This window comes from Chiloscyllium plagiosum, chromosome 1 (genome assembly GCF_004010195.1).
Source record: "Chiloscyllium plagiosum isolate BGI_BamShark_2017 chromosome 1, ASM401019v2, whole genome shotgun sequence".
Lineage (NCBI taxonomy): Eukaryota > Metazoa > Chordata > Chondrichthyes > Orectolobiformes > Hemiscylliidae > Chiloscyllium > Chiloscyllium plagiosum.
In genome coordinates this window covers 88340633-88357353 of record NC_057710.1, presented here as the reverse complement: position 1 = coordinate 88357353, position 16721 = coordinate 88340633, and the positions used below count along the sequence as shown (strand labels likewise).

Genomic DNA, 16721 nt, shown 5'->3' with positions numbered 1-16721 from the left:
CATTGTACCCTGAAGGTTGCTGCACAGGTGGCATATAGTATGCTTGTCTTCATTGGACGGGGTATTGAGTGTAAGAGCTGGCAAGTCATGTTAAAATTGTACAAGACATTGGTTTGGCTGCATTTAGAATACTGTGTACAGTTCTAGTCGCCACATTACCAAAAGAATGTGTACGCTTTGGAGAGGGTGCAGAGAAGGTTTATGAGGATGTTGCCTGGTATGGAAGGTGCTAGCTATGAAGAGAGGTTGAGTAGGTTAGGTTGATTTTCACTAGAAAAAAGGAGATTGAGGGGGGGACCTGTTTGAGGTTTACAAAATCATGAAGGGCATAGACAGGGTGGATAGAGATAAGCTTTTTCCCATGGCGAAGGATTCAATAACGAGAGATCATGCTTTCAAGGTGAGAGGTGGAAAATTTAAGGGGTACACACGCGGCAAGTACTTCACGCGGAGGGTGGTGGGCGTTTGGAATGCATTGCCAGCAGAGGTGGTAGAGGCAGGCACGGTAGATTCATTTAAGATGTATCTGGACAGATGCATGAGTAGGTGGGGATCAGAGGGATACAGATACTTAGGAATTGAACGACAGGTGGAGACAGTACATTTGGATCGGGACAGGCTTGGAGGGCTGAAGAGCTTGTTCCTGGGCTGTAAATTTTCTTTGTTCTTTGTTACCTAGTATGGTAACGAAACGGCTGAAAATGAATCTTCCAGCTCAGAACCTCATCCTGAGCTACAAATCTTCTCAAAACTCGCTAATTAGTAAATAAAATGAAGATGGCTTTTTTAAAATTAAAGTATAATCATCAGACTAGGAGTTAAAAATGCCTGCATTCCCATTGGGCTAGAATTTCAACAAGGGCAATGTTTTAACTAAAAAAAAACACAAAAGAACTGTGGTTGCTGAAATCAGAAACAAAAACAGAAGTTCCTGTAAAAACTCAACAAGTTTGACAGCATCTGTAGTGAGAAATCAGTTAATGTTTTGGATCCAGTGACCTTTCTTCATAACTAATGTTTTAATGAATTGACCATATAGTGTATAAAAATAGAGTCAGATTTTGTATCCCCGTATTCTAAAGCTTTCCATCACAAAGACCACCTCCGCTTCTGTGATATTGCCCCTCTCTGTTCCTGCCTCATCCTATTGCTGTTGAAATGCTAGTCCATGTCACCCCCGGGCTATTCGGATGCTCTCCAGGCCAGGCTTGCATACTTCATGCTCTGCTGCCTGTATACTATTGCACAACAAGTTGCAGTTAGAGTCATAGAATCATACAGCACTGAAACAGACTGTTCGGTCCAACTCGTACAGGCCAACCAGATATCCTAAATTGATTGAGTCCCATTTGTTAGCATTTGGCTCATATCCTTCTAAATCCCTCTTATTCATGCACCCGTCCAGATGTCTTTTAAATGTTGTAATTGTACCAAGCTTCACCACTTCCTCTGGCAGCTCATTCCATACATGGACCACCCTCTGCATGAAAAAATTGGCCCTTAGGTGGCACAGTGGTTAGCACTGCTGCCTCACCCGGGTTCAATTCCTACCTTAGGCTACTGACTGTGTGGAGTTTGTACATTCTCCCCGTGTCTGCGTGGGTTTCCTCCGGGTGCTCCGGTTTCCAAAAATGTGCAGGTTAGGTGAATTGGCCATGCTAAATTGCCCGCAGTGTTAGGTGAAGGGGTAAATGTAGGGGAATGGGTCTGGGTGGGTTGCGCTTCGGTGGGTCGATGTGGACTTGTTGGGCCGAAGGGCCTGTTTCCACACTGTAAATAATCTAATCCTTACAGTGGACTCCCCCAACCTGGGGAAAAGACATTGGCTATTCACCCTATCCATGCCCCCTCATGATTTTATAAACTTTAATAAGGTCACTCCTCAGCCTCCGATGCTCCAGGAAAAAGGTCCCAGCCTATTCAGCTTCTCCTTGTAGCTCAAACCCTCCAACCCTGGCAACATGATTGTAAATCTTTCCTGAATCCTTTCAAGTTTACAAATACTGTGTACACATCTGGTCGCCTTTCTATAGGAAAGATGTTGTTAAACTTATGACGGTGCGGAAAGATTTACAGGGATGTTCCCAGCACCAAACCTGTGGCTGCTGGTCGCAGGCCTCCAGTTTGAAAAACAGTCCTCTACCACCACCCTCTGTCTCCTACCTTCGAGCCAATTTTGTATCCAATTGCTTAGCTCCTCTGGGTTCCATATGACTTTACCTTGCTAACCAGTCGACCATGTGGAACCTTGTTAAACACTTTGCTGAAGTCCATATAGACAACCTCCCTTCAATCATCTTTGTCACCTCTTCAAAAAAACTCAATCAAGTTAATGAGACTACCTATCTCACTAGTGTTTGCTGATCTATACTGGCGCCAAGTTCTCCACTGGCTCACATCTAACATCCTCCGGTTTGTGTTGAAATTCTTAAAGTACTTCATCTTCTCCTAACTCTGTAACCTTTGGTAGCTGCATAACCCTGCAAGAGCTTTCCCTTCCACTACATTTGGGCCACCTATCATCCAAAAGTCTTCACCTCGTCATTACTGAAGGTGCACTTGACCATCTATCCCCAAAACTCTGGAATTCCCAGGCTACACCTTTCCACTTCTCTCTCTCCTCTATTAAAAGCCATCTCTTTGATCAAGTTACATACTGGAGACCAATCGTCTTCTGTGTCTGATTACGCTTTGCCAAGTGACTTTGACAGTTACCATACTAAAAGCAATATACAACCAAAGGTCGCTGTTGTTAAAGATATCAAGCAAGGCCCAGGGACATTATTGATCAAAACTAACAGCTTGGGGATTGACTGACATTTATAATAATGCTCAGCTCCCTGCTGTTTGACACACAGTGGCATGGGAAAGTCACTGTGCCTTTGGCAGTTTTCAACTGACAACCTTTGTTGTTCAGGATTCAATAGGCCTTTTCAGTAATTCAATTAGAAAAGAACAAGCTGTGTAATTGATCTGAGGCAGTCAATCCCATTTTTTTAATATCTACAAAAACAGCCAGAGGCAATGTCCTTTCCTTTTTGAGAACTGCTACAGATACCACAAACCATATGAAGCAACCACAAATTTTCAATTAACTCTCCAGGTGATTCTGAAATATTAGCAACAGGAGGCTTGTGGGTTTTGATTTTATGTAGACCAGGTATTGCTGGTGTCACTGAGCACAAGAGATCACAACCCAGTACAGTGCTTAAGTTAAGCAGGCATAAAATATGGGGCAAAATATGAAGCAAGATGCTAGGGGGAGGAGGAAGAGGAATAGGGGATTGAGTGGAAGCACTGGATAACAGGACCGGGACAAGGAAAGCGTGCAATTTGGGGAAAAAGGGGGATCATGTTGAGAACCAATACTCGGAAGAGGGTGTCTAATGACACCCCCGAGATGTTCTCAGTGCACAGTATCAGTGCGGGTGCTGCAGTGACATAACTCCAGCTCGGTCACTCATTTTATTATCTGGCTCGGGCAACAAAATGTGAGTGCACAATTTTTCAGTGGTGTCAGGACACACAACGAGAATCTCTCAAGAGGTCAAGAGACAAAGAAAAGGAAGGAGGAGACTAAGTAATGAGGGAGGCGATAAGGATTATCACGACAAATGTGAAGAAGGGGCAGGAAGGGGAGTAAGGGAGGGGTGAGGTTCATAGGAAAGGGAACTGGCAAGGGGAAGGGGAGAGGGCTGAGTAGGACCATAGAGGGTGAAGATGGGGAAGAGGGAGAGGAGGACAAGGAGCATGGCCAAAGAGTTGAGCTGTGGAACTTGGGAAGGAGCTGGAGGAGAGAGACAGAGAGCACAAAGCAAAGGTTCAGTATGTGAAGGTGAATAGATGAGATAGAGTGACATGGGAGCACAGGAACAAGGTGAAACTAAGACAAGGGGCCGATTTTTACCAGAAATCAGCCATGCCATTTTTACTGAGTTTCATGGTATGGTCCCAAACACACATCCCTAACTGCATCACACCCCTATTGTGCCCTGCTCATTCCAATACGAGCCTGATTCTCCCACTCACTGTAGAAGGAATTACTCAGAACTGCCAGGATATCCCAGCATTTTTGGCACTGCCACCATATTTATAAAGCTGTTTGCAGAGGAATACCGTCCTTTTTAGCCAAGAGGGCAAAACAGGCCACAACAACACACCCAGCCGGCCTGGTCTGAGGCTGTCACTGTGTCAGTGAGGGCGTCTTGGTCTGGAGAAACATCCAGCAGTGTGGGAAGAAAGTCAACAGCCTATACCCAGCTCCATCCAGACAAACACAATCATCTTCTTCTTGCTACCTCTCACTGACTCAAATTCTGCTTCTGCTCCCATTTGCCAGAAAGGTTCATACTCTTCCACAGTCACTGTCACATTCAGCGTTCCCTCTCTCACTCACCCTCACTCAGCCAATTCCCACAACCAGACCAAACTCCTCTTCACTGCTGCTCTCCCCCTTAGGACACCTACTTTATCACAAGTTGCTCCAGCACTGACAACTGAGTCAACCACTTTCATCTCCCCCTAACTCTCATTCTGGAACAAAACAGCCCATAACTGAGCATTGTCCATTGTTGTACCCCTCTTCCATTATGGTGAATGTATTTGAAACATGTCTGAACTTTTACTCCTTGTCCACCATGCATTCTCTCTGCTGTAGCTGTGCGTCGATGGTCTTTCTGGACAAGAGGGGGGCCCCACACAATATACCCTCTCGGGGCAGAGCACAGAGGCCTCAGAGGACACATCAGCAAAGCTACCTCCTGCAGCCCCCACCAGTTCAGACACTGTCCCCTCAGTGGGTATGTCAGTTAGATTAGTGTTAGGGGTACCTTCGATGGACACTTCACTGCCATGTTTCCGCAACTGGCCGTGGGAAAAATGCCCTGGGTAACTGGCACACAGAGGATTGCCAGAGACCTGGTACCTACTCAGCCTCAGGCAGGAGAGGGTCCTGTGGTGTTGTCAGTCCCGTGATTTTATCGACACACAGGAGCAGCACAGAAGCAGCACAGAGCTCTGTCTCGGGGGAGAGGGGTCATTGGGAGTGGCTGCAGCAACTGCAGCATTGACACTGGGACTGTGCTGCCTCAGGCAATCAAGCAACTGACCATCTCCATGGACAGGTTGGCAATGCCATGGAGAGCCAGGCCCAGCAATCTGAGTCTGCTGGTATATGCCCAGAGCTGCACTTCATCGCTCCAACCGCTGGTACTCAGCGCCAAAGGCAAGGCGATAAGGGGAGGAGGGATCTTGAACTCACTCCAGATGCCCCCTTCCTCACAAGGAGAGAGACAGCAGTGCCAGGAGATACCCAATCGGAGGAGGAATTTCACACAGGTCCCTCAGAGGTCTCTCTCAGGACACTCAGAGGGGGCTGAAACCTCAGCTCCACCCTGCCTGCCCCACATAGTCAAGCTGAGGAGATTGTAGGTGCCTGTGGGCAACACACACACAGCCAGGCTGGGCCTTATAGACACAATCACCTCTCCCTTTATTCAATCAAACCTCACAGGTAACCAGGCCCCACTGTCAGGCAGACCCCTTCCACCCTCGCTATGGAACCTGGGATTGCACTACGGTCTAATGGGAGGGAAAGAATGAAGGCCAAGTAAAGTCGCATATGAGTCAACATAAATACTTCCTCACATCTGTAAAAATATGTTCACTTTTCATCAGCTGTATGAATGAATACCTGTCTCGCTGTCTATAACATTGAAGACACAGAGTCTAGCTATCCTTAGAGTCTCATGATGTTTTAAATCACAAGGTGTGAAGTGAGCAGCTCCTCCACCTCCTGTGGACTGTGGAAACTTGGAAGGTGATTGCTGCTTTGGTCAGAATGTCAGTCTTTCCAGGTTCCAATGCATTGCTTGTGAATCACAGGCATTTGTGTCTGCTACTGTACGAGATGGTCAGGGGCTATGACCAGGATTTGACTGCACACAGCAGATTAATTCCTGATGAAGGGTTTTTGCCCGAAACATTGATTTTCCTGCTCCTTGGATGCTGCCTGACTTGCTGTGCTTCTCCAGCACCACACTGTTGACACAACAGACTAATGCCTAAGGTTCTCAAAGTGTATAATACCTGTAAGAGTGTTTCAGCCTCAGTTGGTGGGGGTCTGTGTAATTCTGCTGTCCTTTGAAGGGTCTCACATTGCTCACAACTAAAACACCTCCCTCATCGAAGGAAACACATGCTCCACCTACTCTGGGTGTCGTGGAAGCAATTTCCATCTCCATTGTGTATTTGTTTACAGAACAGTGGAAAGAAACAGAAGTTACTCAGGCACAGAGTCTCAGGCTCTGCCTGTTAACGATGTTAACCCCCAAAGGTATACAGTTTCTTCCTGGTAGCTCTCCCTGTCAAGATCATAGGCCTTACACTTCCCCAAGATCCTCCCTCAGGGTTTCTTTCGATCCTCTGCCCACTTTCCTACCCACTTCAGCCCAGCCTCATTGAGTAAGCATTCTCCTCTCCATCAAACCCAGGGTGCTGCTAGCTATTGACAACTCCCTGTCCTCCCTCCCACCTCTCCTGCATTACCTCTTTCCCTTCAACACTCAATCATCTCTCCCCACCTTATACATTGAGTCACCCTGTTTCATTTTGTAATCTCCTCTGCTCCCAATGTGCTTCCTCCAATCCCTACAATTAAGATCCCCAGTTTCCCTCCAGAAGCACTGGCCCCTGATAAGCCCTCCTTCATGTTTAGTGGACTGACTGTAACACATCCTCTGAGTGACTTCCCTGGATAGTCTCAAACAATAAGTGACCAGACCCTACCAGGTACCTGTACAGCTCTCTCTTTCCTCCATTGTTTGGAGGCTGTGAGGTTTCTGCCTACTTTGATGGAGAGACTGATTTGCCTTCCTCACTCAATGAGGGAATATAAAGCTGGTCAATTCATCCTGCAAAGGGGGAAGAGGGTAGAACACAAACTAAATGTATTGACAAGGGAACGTTTCTTGTCTTAGAAGCTCATTCAACAAGGACAAGGTGGGTCAGGGCCCCACTGAATTACGGAGAATATGGAGAAGAAACAGGCCAATTCCTGCGTTCCATCTGTGAACCTGGAATGTTGAGGGCCTGGAGCAACTGACAACTGCAGTGATTATTTCTGTTGAGATGTTCCCATACAAGAGGTGGATTGTCACACCTCTTGGAGAGATCTCCTTGGCCACTGATTTCTACATAGTGATGTAGTATACTTACTTCAGTGGAACATTAAGAGGGTTTTGCTTTAACTGCCAGTGAGTTTGGTTTGATGGTATATTTCCTCACAGATGAAGAGGTGATCAAAAGGGGAGAAGGTTGATGTCCTGATTATTACTCAGAGGGAATGTGGAGTAGTTAAGATCTCTGTTGAATTGTGGGGAGTAAGCCATGTTTTTTCAGTTTGGGCTAGTGTCATTCCCAAAGGAATTGTGATGCCTTTTCAGTTTGACTGGGGTCTGGTTGTAGTTGGAGGTTCAGAGGAATTTCTATTTACATTAATTGTCCAAGGTCTTTCAGTTTCCTAACTTGCTTCATGAAACTGAGCAAACAAACAACTCATCGTCGGTGCATCCTTGGCCATGACAGTTTCTGTTTCTGGTTGCTCTGGAAATGTGAACTATAACATCTGTGCTTACTGGGTTGAATGTGAAATTTCTCTATTTGGGGCAATAGTGGGGGAAAGCTAAGAGACTGTTGCAGTCACTATTGTTATGATCCTACCTGATGTTATTACTGGACAAGTCAGTTCCCAGACTGAAATTTGCCTTGATAGATTGTATTTTGCTTTAAATGAGATAGTCTCTCAATGAAACAAAAGCACACAATGTTGCAAACTTAATTTTTAACAATAAAACAGAAGTTTGTTTTACAAAAACAATATGAAGATAAAATTGAATGAACCTAACTGCTTGGAGGTGCATTGTCTAAACTATTTTAAAGCACCAAGGCTACAGCAGCATTTACCAGTTAATTACTAAATTCCGTCAGAAACACAGAAAACCCATATGCCACTAGTTCAAAATCAAAAATTCCAAATTGAATAATTTATATACATAATATATATCCACCGAATCACATGGCCTGTATCACACAATTCAGGATATTGGGAGGGAGTAGTCACCTGCTCATTAACCATGACAATTTTCACCACTGAATGCAATGGAGTCTTTGAGAGTAGTGATGCAATAGGGCAGTGCATGTTTCTGCTCATCAGGTGGAAGCTTGCTTTGTAAGGTCAGGAAGAGGTTGATCAGGTCCTTAAACTTTATTGATGGCATGGAGTTAGTATTGGCAATATCTTGTGTTTGAGAGACTTCTTCATTCAATATGTGAAAAAATTTACATTATTAGAAATTAACCTGATGATGTTGTAGGTCTGTTTGGATTATACATTTACAAGGAAGTCAGATTAACACAGATGGGACAAACAAATAAGATGATGTTCAGAGAGTTTGACAACATTGGTTGGATCAAAGCTTGGCAGAGGCATTAACAGAGGCAAGATGGCCTGTTCCTGTGCTGTCAATCCTATACAAATAATTTTATTCAATGTCAAATACTTTCTGATTACTTTGAAATATTAAGTGAGTAAAGTTTTGTATTTTTTACAAATGCAAATACAACCTTACCTCTTATAGTAATAGCTTGAGATTTCAGTAGGTTGAGTCAACTTACATTAAGATTGCCCCAATTGTAAACATTTAGGCATTTACAGGATATTCATTTCTTTGAATAAGAATTATTGATTGACTTTATTAATTGTAAAATATAAATTGTTACAATAGCAGTTAGAATAATGACAATTTTGTGTTCATATAATCTTTACAGAATATCAGTAGGGAGCCTGACATTGTACCTATTTAATATCAGTTTCATTAGATGGATTGCAGAAACCTCAACATCATGGTGAGTAAGCAGTTATAAGGGAATGACTGGTCATTAGTTTTACATTTAGTAATCATTTATTATTATTTTAATAGTCTTAAACAATAAAAACAATTATATTTTACATATTTGCGAATTGGTTAATTGTCTATAAACACATGAATTAAGTATGTATCATAATAACATTGACTATCAATTACATAGGAATTACAAACATACGAATTAAAATTACTGCTGCAGAATCTTCAAATGTCATGAATAAATCATTCTTCTGGAATATCTGGTACGTTAATAATTCCTAAAAGGTGATAAAGTGGAAAGTGAATATTTATTGCAATAACTGTCATCTACTTACCTGTGTAGCTCTCGATCGTTTTGCTGTTCCAACAGCCAAGTTGTCAGATGATCAACTGAAGCCGCGGGTTTTTCATTCTGACTTTGCTTTTGTCTCTCTTTTCCCACTTCCTAGAGGAAAAAAAGGCAATTCGAGAACAGTTTAAAAAAAAACTATCTTTATAATTAAAAATAAGCAGCATTGCGTTTTTTGAGAAATAAACCATGCACATTGAACCAACAAGGCTTTCTTCAAGGAATAAGCCACTTCTCCAGAAATGACATTTTTTTTTAAATCCTACCTTGAGTCTATCATTTTCAAATTTTCTATTACTTCCAAAAGATCTTTTCGTAGTGTTTTAAATTACGCCCTTTTGCTAATTGTCAACAAAGCAGATTTCCCACAAATAGTTAAACAGGTTTGTTTTAAAACAGTTTAGGGAAAAGTATGGGAAATTTAATCCTTAACAGTAGTCAAAGGATGTCTTTTTCCAGTCTGGGAGCAGCAGGAGACAGAGCAGAGGTGACGTTGGGATGAGGAGGTTGCCGGGAAGGTAAGGACTTGCTATATATTTGGGCAGTGACCACAATTCTGTAAGTTTTAGTATACTCGTAGACAAAGATGAGAGTGGACCTAAGGGAAGAGTACTAAACTGGGCCAAGGCCAATTATATCAAAACTCAGCAGGAGCTGGGAAATGTGAATTGAGGCAGCTATTTGAAGGCAAGTCCACATTAGACATGTGGGAGGTTTTCAAAGATAGGTTGAAGATAGTGCAGGATAGGCATGTCCCTTTGAAAACAAGGGATAGGAAAGGCAAGATTCGTGAACTGTGGACGACAGGAGAAATTGTGCAACTAGCCAAGAGGAAAAGGGAAGCGTATATAAGGTCCACGCAGTTAAGAACAGGCTTTGGAGGAATATCAAAGAGTAGGACAATCTTAAATGAGGAATCAAGTGGGGTAAAAGGAGTCATGAAATAACTTTAGTGAGCAGAATTAAGGAGAATCCCAAGGTCTTTTATTCATATATAAGAAGCAAGAGGGTAACTAGAGAAAGGGTTGGTCCACTAAAAGATAAGGAAGGAAAGTAGTTTGTCGAACCTGAGAAAATGGGTGAGATTCTCAATGATTATTTTGCATCAGTGTTCACTGAGGAGAGGAACATGATGAATGTTGAGATGAGAGATAGAAGTTTGTTTACTCTGGATAACATTGACATAAGGAAGGAGGATGTGTTTGGTAGACTAAAGGATATTAAGGTGGACAAATCCCCAGGACTGGATGGGATCTATCCCAGGTTGTTGAGGGAGGTGAAAGAGGAAATAACTGGGGCCCTGACAGATATCTTTGTAGCATCCTTAAACACAGGTGAAGTGCTGGAGGACTGAAACGTTGCTAATGTTGTCCCCCTATTCAAGACGGGTAGTAGGGATATTCCGGGTAACTACAGACCAGTGAGCCTGACTTCAGTGGTGGGAATGTTGCTGGAGAAAATACTGAGGGATAAAATCTATTTATATTTGGAAGAGAATGGGCTTATCAGTGATAGGCAACATGGTTTTGTGCAGGGGAGATCGTGCCATACCAACTTAGTAGAGTTCTTTGAGGAAGTGACCAAGTTGATAGATGAAGGAAGGGCTGTAGATATAATATACATGGACTTTAGTAAGACGTTTGATAAGGTTCCCCATGGTAAACCAATGGAGAAAGTGAAGCCACATTGTGTGCAGGGTGTTCTAGCGAGGTGGATAAAGAACTGGTTGAGCAACAGGAGACAGAGAAGTAGTTGAAGGGAGTTTCTCGAAATGGAGAAAGGTGACCAGCGGTGTTCCTCAGGGATCAGTGCTGGGACCACTGTTGTTTGTGATATACATAAATGATCTGGAGGAGGGCACTGTTGGACTAATCAGTAAGTTTGCAGATGACATGAAGATTGGTGGAGTAGCTGAAAGCATAGGGGACTGTCAAAGAATACAGCAGAATATAGATAGACTGGAGAATTGGGCGGAGAAGTGGCAGATCAAGAAGTTGAATCTGGGCAAATGTGAGGTGATGCATTTTGGGAAGTCTAATTCTAGAGCGAACTATACTGTAAACGGAGGAGCCTTGGGAAAAGTTGATGAGCAGAGAGATCTAGGAGTTCAGGTTCATTGTATGCCGAAGGTGGCTGCACAGGTGGATAGAGTGGCCAAGGCTGCATACAGTATGCTTGCCTTCATCGGATGGGGTGTAGATTATAAGAGCTGGCAAGTCATGTTAAAATTGTACAAGACTTTGGTTCAGCCACATTTAGAATACTGTGTACAGATCTGGTCGCCACCTTACCAAAAGGATATGTACGCTTTGGAGAGGGTGCAGAGAGAGTTTACGAGGATGTTGCATGGTATGGAAGGTGCTAGCTATGAAGAAAGGTTGAGTAGGTTAGGATTGTTTTCATTAGAAAAAAGAAGATTGAGGGGGGACCTGATTGAGGTCTATAAAATCATGAAGGGGATAGACAGGGTGGATAGAGATAAGCTTTTTCCCAGGGTGAGGGAATCAATAACAAGAGGTCATGCATTCAAGGTGAGAGGTGAAAAGTTTAAAGGGTATACACGCAGAAAGAACTTTACACAGAGGGTGGTAGGTGCCTGGAACGCGTTGCCAGCAGAGGTAGTAGAGGTAGGCACGTTAGATTCATTTAAGGTGCATCTGGACAGATGCATGAGTAGGTGGGGAGCAGAGGGATACAGATCCTTAGGAACTGGGTGATAAATTTAGACAGAGGATTTGGATCAGCTCAGGCTTAGAGTGCCGAAGGGTCTGCTCCTGGGCTGTAAATTTTCTTTGTTCTTTGTACACAGCGATTCTATGAATAACTTCTGGCATGGGTCTTTCCTACCAGGAGCACAAATTCAGTGGATAAGTTATATACTTAATGAAAGAGTATCAGGGGAAGCATATCAAAGACTGTCATTTCCTGATATATTTTCCAGGTAGGAAAATGTATTTGTAAAACTTACCCATTAAATAATTCCATTAACCAACAGAAGAATATGAAGAAGAAAAGAAAGTAATAAACTTTGAAGCGGAAATAATAGATCTAGTTCTCAGTATTCCTTTCCTACAAGAGGAAGAAATAATCCAGGGTTCCTGCTCATGATCACTACAACTTGTATGTAGATGGACAAGAAACTTGACTGTGACTCTCCCATAGTTGAATAGCCTATTAATAATCACTATCTGGGCTCGCACACAAGAATAGATATTCCACTGAATTACCGGAGGGTGGCTACTGCTGTACAAGTCAGCCTGTTTAACAGAAATTAGAGTAAACTACAATGGGGCAAAAAGTAAAATATCACACAGAATCCTATGTTCATTTGTTACTCACCTGGACTGCATTAAAGATAACATCAAATGCTAGTGATCGACTCATTTGGTTTACAATGAAAAATTCTTGAGCCACTTCACTGGACAACTCATGTGTAATCTGCAAACATACGTATTAAAAAATAGCATTGAGTGCAAAAGAACAAAAAAGCACTAAAATTTAGAACATCATTCTATAGTGTGATAGAATCATAGAATCCCTATAATATGGAAGCAGGCCATTCAACGCATACCAACCCTTCAAAGGGTATCCCACTCCCTACCCTATCGTGTAATCCTGCATTTCCCATGGCTAATCCACCTAGTTTACACTATGGGCAATTTAGCATGGCCAACCCACCTGACCTGCACATCTATAGACTGTGGGAGGAAATCAGAGCATCCAGAGGACCCCCGAGCAGACACAGGGAGAATGTGTAAACTCCACACAGAGAGAGACCTGAGGGTGGAATTGAACCCTAATCACTGAGCCATCATGCCACTGAGAGCTCAATTTCAGAGATGTCAAGATACAATAGTTGTGGCTCTTGGCAATGCTTTGGTTTCACCATTGTGACAGAATGGGTAACAAATGGAAACTACTTGCTACTGTATGTTTATGGATGTTATATCAATGTAACATTATTCCCTCCTTCACTGTTTGCTTAATATCTTCACTTTCTTATCGTGGGGATCAGCAAAAACAACTTAACTAAGATTGTGTCCTTGTTCACCATTATATTACTTATTTTTGTATTCTTTGCTTCTGGAAACAATGGTTCATTTTTGAAATTCAGTGTTTAAAAATAAAATCAGAATATAAAAAGCAAGAAGTCTGCCTGCTTCTCTCTTTCTCCCTTTGTTATGTACACAATAGCATTGAGCTGTCCTGTTAATGAACTGCAAGTGGAGATAATTAATTGGTTTCAGAATTAAAGTGGGACCTTTGTTTTCAAAATTGTAGAATTCATTGAGAAAGGCAGCTTTGTTCCTCGCCTCAAAACTGGGTGCCAGTGAACTGAAACATTAAACTTCAGCTTGCTCTCCACAGATGCTGCCAGATCTGCTGAATACTCCCACCGTTGTCTGTTCTCAATGTGGAATTCAAATGTCCTGATTTGGAATGTGACTTTTATTTTTGAATTCAAATGTGTTCTTGTGTAAGCAAATCATCCACTCCATGAGATTATGCCTGAAGCAGTGGAGCTGAATTTTACCCCCACCGATTCCAAATGTAATTGGTGGAAATTTATGTAGAAAAGTACTTCCAATTTTTTGAGGACATATTTATTTGATGCTCTAATGATCAGAGGATTATACCACAAGTATGAGGTTGAATTTGTATTTCATCCTATTTGTTAAACTGTATGCCAGAGGAATGCTATAAATCTGAACATCCTGTTGTTTATAAATTCTTTGAACTTATTCCACAACATACACAGTACACCATGTCTGACATACATTTTACCCGTTTTATCTCATAAGATTATTAAAAATTGCTGTAGTATGTCTAAAAAGAGTTTATAGCTTAGTACTTAAGAGATTGATGTCAGGATTAAGAATTACATTTTTTCCTACTTTTACATGAGGTTAAGTTTAACAATTTATGAAAAAATGCATTCAAGGCTGATTGTTCAGAAAGTTAGGGTGGAATTTCCACTGACATTCCATCAACTTCTTGGCATATCTTCAGGAGATCAATATAAATCCCAGACAAAAGTCAGAAGAGGGAGTTCCTGCTCCTACCACCTCAACTTCAGTCCTTCCATCTGAGCAGTTCCCAATGTAGAGTGAGAACTGATGAATCTAAGTACATCAACCACAGAATGATGCCTTGGAATGGAATAAAGCAGTTTAGCAGCTAAGTGCCAAATGCACACTTGTCCAACCTTTTACTGCAGGCTGCTGCAGACATTGCCCTTAGAGAAATTTCAAGTGATAGTAACCAACCACTTGTTCTGGTATCTTCAGGACTGTGCAAAGCAAAAGCCCTCCATATTATATTAATGATCTGGTTTTTAAACGTAGCCATACCGCAGTTTCTGTGCATGTCCAGCACAAGGGTAAGTGACCATAATCAGTCTTCGAAGTAAGGAGATGAATACTCCAGTAGTGAGCTGTGGTGAAGCATTTAATAAGGTTCATCATCCATTGAATAGGTTGAATCGTTTACATTTGTTTCTCTACCAGTTCTATTTCATTTGCTTTATTACCAGACAAAAAAAATCAGAAATACTTTTGTCATCCGAATAGTCTTTTACTTCTTCCAAGTTACTCCTCTTACAATGTCATTGCTATTTCTTTATGCCCTACTTGCATTTCTAATTTCAAAGATCATAGAAAAGTCACCCATGAGCCCACCAGCTTTACAAAAGGCAACAGTGCCCTGGAGACAGTCTTAACAAGGTAAGTGTGAGAGCTTTACCCCTCAGGAACAAGAAACCCAGCCTCGAGTTTGGACAGCAGCTGAATAGCTGCAGCAATGACAGAATTCACCAGCAATTACAGCTGAGATACAGGAGAATACAGAGAAGAAACCAGCAAGGATACTGGATGAGTGGGGAAGAACAATGGAGGAATTTGGCTTTTTGAGACCAAAGGGGAAGTCACAATGTAAGAGTACCATCTCAGTTGGGTGCCACAGATGATAGAGTAACTCAGAAGAGGTAACCCAATCCTTCCTGCATTCCCTCCACTCCTTGTCTTTTTACTATTATGTCAATTCACCTTCTACAGTTGCAGACATCAGGCCTCTTCTAAAGGGCAGCCTTGTCTCTCTCAGAGTCCCAAAGGGTATCTCCCCACTACCCTCAAATGGCAGCTAGGTATCCCAACAAATACATGAGGTTCGTTTCTGCTCTTACCAGATCCAATCTGCACAGTACTGCTTTCAGACACCACTCAACAAAATCACATTTGATTAAATGGCCAGCTCTCTCCACAAACTATGCAAGTGGGAATCCAGAGGTAACTGCATTTCCTACTGTTCTCTGTAAAAATGAGAAGTCTCACGCTCAGAATGGGATTTGCAATTTCTGAACACTTCAATCACTTTCACCACAATGTACAACTCATCCATCCTGAAGAAAAGCTGGACCTAGGTCTTTCAATGTGGTCACTATCTTCCCGATGAACTTTCTCTACTTAATAAGTCACCATGAGTTAATGGGGATGCTTCAAGAACATCCCAAAAGCAGTTCCAATGTCTTCCTGCTAAGCACCAGCTACAACTGATTTTTGAGTAAATTTGTTTCTTTCGGAGGCTGGAGATTGGCCTCCAGACATAAAAATGTGGAGCATTTAATGGACCTATCTACTCCTTCAGGCATTGTTCATTTCAAGTTTCAGGCACTCTTCTTATGAATACTCCTGAATATTAAATAGAAAAGCTATGCCTACATGGAAGAAGTAAATTGGCTCCACTCTGAGAATTAGATGCTTCCTGCACAACTGTAGGCACATGATGCCTACCTCCTTTTTAGCAGCATTTAGATACCTGCCATAGACAGGTGGGGCACCATTAACATTTGGACTTAGACTCCAGTGTTTTCACTCAGTGCTCCATTAGGCCTCCACATTTAAGATTGATCTTCCCAGCCCCTGAAAACAATTGCCTCAGGATCCACTATGCCCTCTCCAACAGTCCACCAATTACTTAACACTGGAAACCAACACTATAGGTCCCTCACAGAGCCATTGACAAATTTCAATATTACCTCCCCGTCTACATATCAATCTCTCCAGTTTCTAATTGCATACTGTGCTCCAAGATGAAACTGCACCCAGACTTAAAATGCCCGAGGTCGTAGCTTAACAGCATTGCAGGAATTTGCCTGTGACTTATGGTCCAGCCTCTCCACATCAGACTGACATTCCCAGTTAAACCCAGAGCTGATACATATGGGAAAGTTACCAAACTTCCAGTTTGATTGCAGCAGCAATGACACTGATGGTATTACATAAAATTAAACGAATGGGTCGAAACGATCAAATGTACTGCAGCACAGCATTTCTAATTCCCTGTCTGTCCTGGTTTGTTCCAAATCCTGGAATTGGATTCATTTGGAGAGGGATCTGAGTTTATGAGCCATTAAAAGCTGGCATGGAGGTGCAATAGGAAATTTGGAAGGCATCTGGTAAATCAGGCTCAAC

The 16721-nt window shown here is 42.4% G+C and overlaps 1 protein-coding gene across 1 annotated transcript in view; it reads right to left on the bottom strand.

Annotated features, from left to right (window-relative positions):
- Window positions 1-16721, bottom strand: part of LOC122550368 — a 73313-nt gene that overhangs the window by 6228 nt on the left and 50364 nt on the right. The window contains exons 9-10 of the mRNA XM_043691097.1: window positions 12592-12690; window positions 9239-9348 (exon numbers count right to left, since the gene is read on the bottom strand). Of these exons, the coding sequence (XP_043547032.1) occupies window positions 9239-9348; window positions 12592-12690 (209 nt within the window). The remainder of the gene's footprint in view (window positions 1-9238; window positions 9349-12591; window positions 12691-16721) is intronic.